The sequence below is a fragment of the Sinocyclocheilus rhinocerous genome, unplaced genomic scaffold (genome assembly GCF_001515625.1).
Source record: "Sinocyclocheilus rhinocerous isolate Xijiao unplaced genomic scaffold, SAMN03320098_v1.1 scaffold1635, whole genome shotgun sequence".
NCBI classification, from domain to species: domain Eukaryota; kingdom Metazoa; phylum Chordata; class Actinopteri; order Cypriniformes; family Cyprinidae; genus Sinocyclocheilus; species Sinocyclocheilus rhinocerous.
Window position 1 is genome coordinate 1,457,848 of NW_015627629.1, and position 7,969 is coordinate 1,465,816.

General features: G+C 38.9%; 1 protein-coding gene across 1 annotated transcript in view; it reads left to right on the forward strand.

Annotated features, from left to right (window-relative positions):
• Positions 1–145: 145 nt before the first annotated feature.
• LOC107732702 (kinesin-like protein KIF26A) overlaps positions 146–7,969 on the forward strand; it is a 108,944-nt gene continuing 101,120 nt past the window's right edge. The window contains exons 1-2 of the mRNA XM_016544118.1: positions 146–566; positions 2,474–2,710. Of these exons, the coding sequence (XP_016399604.1) occupies positions 387–566; positions 2,474–2,710 (417 nt within the window). The 5' untranslated portion in view covers positions 146–386. The remainder of the gene's footprint in view (positions 567–2,473; positions 2,711–7,969) is intronic.

Sequence of the window (7,969 nt, forward strand, 5' to 3'; positions counted from 1 at the left end):
AGAGAGAGAGAGGGCGAGAGGGCGAGACGGAGGTGGAGTTGTTCAAGGTAGTCTCCTCAACAGGCTCGCGCGAGTTCACTCCTAGACTTGCAGTGTAGACAAGACAAGGCGTGGACAGCCTATCCCACAAGGAGGTATGCCAGGAGCGCATGGATCATTTATGGATTGTATGGGGTTCTTGCGTGCTTTTACGAGTGTCAACATTTGGATGTATGATTTTATATGCGGCAAGTAATTTGGAACAGAAACCGGACGATCTAAATGAGTCAACAGTTGGATGTACCTGAGAGGGAACCTCTGGATATAAGACCATGACACTGCTTTGGAATCAGAGAGAACCATCTGTAAAATGACTCGGAACTCCAGAGCGCTGCGATGACTTCTGTATGTTTACTGTAAACTGGGCGAGGAAATATATCCGCAGCTGCACGATGGATTTACAAAACTCTAATGGGTCATCTGAGTCGGACAAGCAGAAGCCCAGCCTGATTGACTTGGGGACGTTTTTCGTGGACGCTGACATCATTTTTGGATTTACTAGTCATCTTTTAAAGCGAAAAGCCAAGGTAAGCCTTTGAGAACGGACAAAAGACTCCACAAGTTGACGCATGTAGAGCTCATTAGACTACACGTGGGTTGTTCCTTTTTAAAAAATATTGTACTATTTAAAGGCTATGATATTTTGGGGTTCGCAAATATGAATACTAAGTTTTCATTGGTTATAATGTGTAGCGGTTTGTTCATTTCAGCACCACGAACAGCTCTCATCCATCAATGGCGCTTTTAGCAACTTCCCTAAAAACATCCAAAATACATTACATTACAATACAGTAAGTACATCAGATAAAGCCCTTCATTTTGAACATTTTTCATCCGATAGTGAACTTTGTACTCGATTAGTTTTTCAGCGATCATGAGATTTCAGCAATTCAACTCAGTTATAAAAATGTACTACAACTAAGTTGAAGTTTTCCGTCTAAAACATAAAAATAAGAAAGAATTAAAGCCAAAAACAACATCAGTCTGATGTGTCAATAAACCACTATTAAGGTGCAGATAAAACACACAACAATGTTCAAATAAAGGTTCTGAAACAGTCTTTTAGAGATTAAGTTATGAGTTTAGACTCTACAAAAATTATAGACGGTCACAAAAAAAAAAAAAAAATTTCTGTCAGCAGATTTTGCAGTTTTATTCGCCCACGTTAAACGGTCCGTTATTGGTAGTTTATTGGACTAGTTGCGCTGTCACAGACAAAGGACTTTTTTTTTTTTTGAAGCAGGAGATTGACAGTATTTGGGTTGCAATTTAATGTCACGTGAGCCCAGCATATACATCATCAACATAAAATATTTAAAGATGAGTAATTAAATATTCAAACATTCCCACAATTTATTGCACACCGAGAAGTTTGTAAGATACAGTTAAGTCAAATACCAGAGGGTGGCGCCAGAGTAATAAGCAAAAGACTCCAACAGACCCGTAATCTCACAGTCGATACAAGTGAACTGTAACATAAAAGATGACGTAATTTATGTTGGAAGCATTTTTTTTATTTGTCTTTTTATCAGACATACAAATTGGTAAGATGAGTTACCATTACAATAATACAAAAAAAATATATAATAATTATGAAACGTTGTATATCAGACATGCAGTACATGAAGATTTTATACAGTCTGAACATTTTGATTAGTTTACATGAGTTACTCAGTTCTTTAACGCACACCCGTTATTACAAAACACAGCATTCATTAAACTGTCAATTCGCTAATTAATTGAAATCAACTTTATTTTCACGTTTTGTTTGTGCAAACGCAGTCTAAACTCTCTGAAACAGCATAACAGTGTCTGAATATCTATTGAATGCTGCAGCTCCACCCCTCCAACCAAGTGACCGAGCCGCGCACATTGACAGCAGTAAAACTGCACTCACGTTTACGCGCGTCGTCATGGAACTAAAGCAAACCAAAACTTCACGGGAATTGAGTTATGCTTTTTCCTTTGCGCTCCCACTGACTATCCATGAACTGTGTTCCTAATCAATGTGTGTAGACAAATAGAAACGCAATAAACTGCACTAGATGTCCGCGTTTTGATCATTTATCCCGAGATGATGGATTTAACACAGGGGAATGCGCAAGGAGAGTTCCAGATCAGCCGGTCAACTGTAAGTCCTCTAATAAACAGCTGATGCTGAGAAGTTACAGCAATTCTATTTGGATTCCCAAGCTTGCTGTTTGTGCATTGTTGTTAAGTAATTTGCAACAAGTTTAGAAAGTGAAATCACACTTTTATGTTACGTGTATATTAAAAAAAGTAAAGCTACATAGAATTGTTATTAATATAATAAACAATAAGTAATATGCAGTTAACTGTAATCTGGATGTTCTACATTTATAATTAGCTGTTTTTGACAGATGTTATATATATGGGGTCTTTCTGCATCTTGATTTTGTTGTCTTTCATAAAGGTGGAAGGCTGTTCGAGCGGAGAGTCTTCACTCTCTCTTGAGCTGAGCCCGAGGAAGAGATTGTCAGCGGAGGAGGAAAGGTGTGCCAGCAGACCCCCACCTGAAGGCGCAGGAGCCGTGAGCATCTCTGAATCCGACAGGGACGAGACTAAGCCAGATCTGTGCAAGCAATGTCAGATGACTATTGCGGAACTGAGGAGACAAGCCCTCGCTCTGTCCGACCCTGCTTCATTTAAGGTCAGTGAGTGAGAAACATAATTTCAGTGCCTTTGCAAAGCAAACAAAGACATCCAAGACAGGGGAGATCAGTTGCTTTGCTATTTGTAGCATTTTTAGTACTTATTTAGGCTTATAATGTTATCTTTCAGGGAACTGTTTTGATTCATGCAGCATTTGCATGACTAAGAACCTTTTGTTAGTTTCAAGAAGCACTTGACTTTCACTTGAGCCTCAAAGCTCTGGAAGTTCTCCTTGTTTCATTCTGTCACTCTGTTCTTTTCAAAGCATTGTGAAAGCCTCACATAAATCAGATGCATTGCATTGAATGCCTCTTAAAGGCCATTTTGTGTCAAATCTCATGATCTGATGAAAAGTTGACTCAAATGAGCCCTGTCTTTGTAGTTTTATGACTCCCTTATCAGAAAACCGATATCCTATTCAGGCCCCTATTCACAAAGTTCACCAAGTCATCAAAAGGTTAATCTTTTTACTATATCGGCACAGAAAGCAAATATTTCAGTGACCTCTTTTTCAAACTATAGGCTTTGTTGCACTTTAGATCAATCAGTAATGCATTGAAATCATCTTCAGTCTGAAATGCATATAGGCTTGGATAAAATTGTGATCATGGCTTCAACACAAAATGCTGTTTGAAATGCTCATTGCTGGATGTTTGATGTATGGTCAAAACAGTGATGAAACCTCATCAAGCCTTGAGTGGGATGGCTGGAGTGAGATATGACGAGCTCAGCTGTGTGGCACAATGTTCTCCTATGCTTGCCAGTGCAGAAAGTGGATGGGCATGATGTATAGAGAGCAATCTGGATGAAAAATGAACTATTAAAGTAGCACTAAATTTAATGAAACAGAAATCAACTTTGAGGTTACATTTCTAGTGTAGATTTTTAGTGCTGTTTAAGCAATATCACATGAGCGTTGATGTTGATCTCACTCATAAATAGAGTCCCTTAGTTAATTTCGAATTAACTGCTTGAGTGAATGATTCAATGACTCACTCATAAAAACAGCCATTTTTGGATTTCTGAATTAGATAGATAGATAGATAGATAGATAGAGCACCACCTTAATGCGAGTATTCAAATGTCTGGCTTTGCAGTTCTACTTGAATCTCACATAAATCTCACAAAAAATTGAAACCATCCAGATCGCCACCCTTGCGTTATGTTTTGATGAATGCTGGTAAACTGAAGCTACAAAACCACTCGCCATTGTTTGTTTGGAGTGTTCGCAGTCTATCTGCTCATTCCTAAAGCCAAGAAATGTCTTTTTTTCTCACAACCTTCCGTTTCTAGAGCTTTCAACAGCTTTTCTTACTTTCACACACAGTACGCGAGTGCCAATCTCTGAGAGTCTGTGGCTATTGGAAGTGGCCCATTGTTTTGGGAAACAATGCTTATCTCCCTTCTTGTCCGTCGACATTGGGGGGAGAAAACAGTTGAGCGGACTCGCTGCGCAGTCTGCTGAGGAAGTGCAGACCCAGCTGACCTTCATCATGCATTCAAAGTGTTCCTGTATACTCCTCACCAAATTCCCACCACAGTTAAATATAGGCTGTCGACTTTTTATTGTTGTCTGACTTGCTGCTTGGGTTAGCCTCAGGTTTTCCCCCTCCCTTCGCTTTCTTTTGTGGTTGTGTTTCAAGAGAGATCTCATGCTTAGCTAGGATTACAAGCCCTCCGGTTTGCTTTGAACCCCCCCCCCTTCTCTCCAGGTTACCTCAGGGAATAAAGAGAGTGTTTTTGTGGGTGTGCATCGATGTTGGTGGATGCGTATGACCTCGTCCCACCCTAAGATGTGTTATTTGGTTAGTACTTCCAGAGCTTGCTAATATACTCGCTCATTCTCATCAGCGGTGGTTATCTGAAATCATCACAAGTTTGGCTGCCTCGCTCACTCTGGCTGTTTGCCCTGTGTGGTCCGCTCCAGGTGTGGGGGATAAAGCCATGGGGTCAAACCGGAGAGGTTACACCTCTATCGGCCCCACTGCTGATGGCTTAATGAGACTCTGGAAGCATTGGCCATGGGAGTCCTGCTTTCCCTGCAGTTGGGAAAAGAAAGGATGCTTTGTCCAGCAATAGATGTGTGGTGGATACCTGACCTGAACTTAGAGACTCAAGCGATATGGTTCTAGATGAGAAGCTACAGAGGGTTACTGTTTATCGGCTTCTACCAAAGTGTGGGTGGCCTGTAGGCTTAAATTGATCGAGTTTTCATTATTCTTGATTTTCAAATGCGATTCACACCTGCTTCCCCCTCACATGTTCATTATGAAAATTGCTCTCAGTTTGCTGGTAAAGTCTGGGAACCCGCAGCACTCAATAAGTTTCAGATATCACGCTGCCCTAATGACCCAGCTGCACTTCACTGGTTCATTCTAGAGCTCATTTATCCTTAGCCAGCTTGTGTTGGCAAGGAGCACTGGCCTCTTTTTTTTTTTTTTTGAACAAGGCATTCAAGTAGGCTTTTGAATATTGGCATCTATCTATCTATCTATCTATCTATCTATCTATCTATCTATCTATGTATTAGGGCTGCACAATTAATCAAATTTCTAATCGCGATTACAATTATGGATGCCACAATTACATAGTCGTTCAAAGCAGCAATTAATCGTTCAAAGTCCACTTATGTTATTCTGATAAGATTTTATTCTGATTCTGATATAAGATGCTTTTTTTTCTTTCTACATGTTATCTTAAGGGTTTTTCCATTGTTTTAATTTTAGTATAACACTATAATACCATTCATATTTTTACTTTTTAATAATTTAAAGAAGAAACCAATCCGATGTATAGTTGACATTTGAGGCTTAATACTATAGAAAAGCACTAAAAGTTTTTCAGTTAGAGTGTTTTCAGCTTGTTTATTTTCATATAAAAATACGGAATGCAGTTGCATCAAACAATGGTATAAACATCATTCAATGTAAATTGTGCTAATTGTAATTAATAATCGCAATTACAATTTCAAGGGAATAATCGACAATTATGATTTTTGTTATAATCGTGCAGCCCTACTATCTATCTGTCTATCTATCTATCTATCTACCTATGTATCTATCCATCCATCCATCTTATCTTTAGACTTTCTCTACTTAATTTATCAAACAATCCAATTTATTAAACTATGTACTATGCACACAATGAATACATTTAGGATTTTAGGTATTATTAGTGGTATTTTAATGCCATTTTATTCTAATTAGATTTAATTTAAGATAGAATTTTAGATAAAACTTATTAAAATAATTATACAACATTAGTGGTCTGCAAATGGATTTGATGGCACGAGCTTCTCAGATTTTGGGAAACTGAATGAATATTTTATCCTTAGAAGTACTCAGTCCAGCAACTTGTACCTTCCAAAGGTACCTTCCAGTTCTGTGAAAGGTTGAGGCTAATATGCAAACTTTGTGTTGATCTGTGAAATGTGTACAATACAGATTAATCTAAATTTGATATGAATGTAACATCAAGAGTGATGTAATGAATTATAATGTGATTTTAATTATGGATAAACTGAAAACCGACCTTGTATGTATTGTTAAGTGCACAAAAAAACGTATTCCTCATTGAAATGTTCTAAAATCTTAAAATTTGTTCAGAACTGGGTTTCTTCCAGGAAATGTGGGGTCAGCATCGCAGCCCCGCGTGTGACAGGCCGTTTATTTGCAGTTTTCTGCCAAGCACACGCTCGCAGGTGGCAATTAGTCTTTCTTCACGCCCCACAGCTTTTAATGGCTTCACTCTTTTTCACCAGGTTTGCTTTCAGCCTGCACCATCCTTTGTTTTATTATTTATTACCAATGATTCCCTCAGCTGATATCAGTGAGGAATGGTCTCTTCTCTTCAAACAATAAAGAAGCTCTCCCCTCAGTAGTTCATTCACTTCAATGTCAAGGCACTTAACACCTGAACAATGCCTGAGGATGGAATGCCTGGAAGCTTAACACGGGACAATGGACAAAGACTTCATTGCCTACAGTGATTGGCACTTAACTAGTCACAAAGCTCCAGCACATAATTGCAATTTAAAAATGGCCAGCATTAACCCTAAATCATATGTCCGGCTACGATAACCATTAACCGGTAAGAATGAATCTGAGATGTCTAACGTCAACCTCTTTCACTCCACTGGCTGTCCACTTCAATTACAAGATCACTCAACAAACTTTAAGGCCATTCGCACCTGGTTTAGAACAATCTAGAGGTTTGGAATGTAGCATTCCTAATCCCATTATTGTGATGAAGGACTACACAGTATATGGTATCACGTTTAATAAGATGAATATGCGCTTGGGGGCAGCCGTTATTTCATCTCCATTGTCCAAAGAGAGGCACTGAAATGGCTGTCATCAATTATAATAGCCACTACAGTTCTAAGGTTCTGTAAGCTCTCTGTTGTGACATGTAAGAAGTTTAAAGTCCGTTCACTGGGCAGGTCGAAAACACCTGCATCCCTCCATCCTTCAAATGCTGGGTGAAACTTTAGATGATGGTTGTAATGAGAATACTTAGCTCTCCTTTGCTGTCAGTCATCTCCCTGAACTCTCTTGTGACCAGACCTCCTGAAAACCCATGGGAGGATCATCTAAAGCAAAGCTAGATGGATTTGCAGTGTGCCGTTTTCATTTCAAGCACTTATTCCCTGCAGCTGTGTGTCTATATGTGCGTATGAGCAACATTGGGCCTGCAACCACCATGTGAAAGGTCGGTGAGGTAGGCTGCTATGGGATGAGAATCATAACCAAGTATGAGAATGGGTGGACCTCGCCTGATAAGACTACAGTACATTGTCTTGGGCAATAAAGATGGAGATCATTCAGAGCGGTGGCCGATTGTTTTATTTAATTGCATAAGTGTTATATTGTATGCCAGGGCTCAAACGAAGTATTATGAAAAAGGTGTAGACATGCTTGAAAGGATGCAACATTTTAAAACTATTACAGTTTAAAAAGCAAAACGTTCTACACTCTTAAAAATAAAGGGTCCAAAAGGGGGTTTTCATAGCAATGGCCTAGAAGAACCATTTTGGGTTCGGCAAAGAACCTCTCAGTGAACAGTTCTTAAAAAAACATGTTCTCTTAGTGTGAAGAACATTTGAATAATCTTAAAGGGGTCATATGATGTTGCTAAAAAGAACATTATTTTGTGTATTTGGTGTAATGAAATGTGTTTATGCGGTTTAAAGTAAAAAAAACCACATTATTTTCCACATACTGTACATTATTGTTTCTCCTCTATGCCCCGCCTTTCT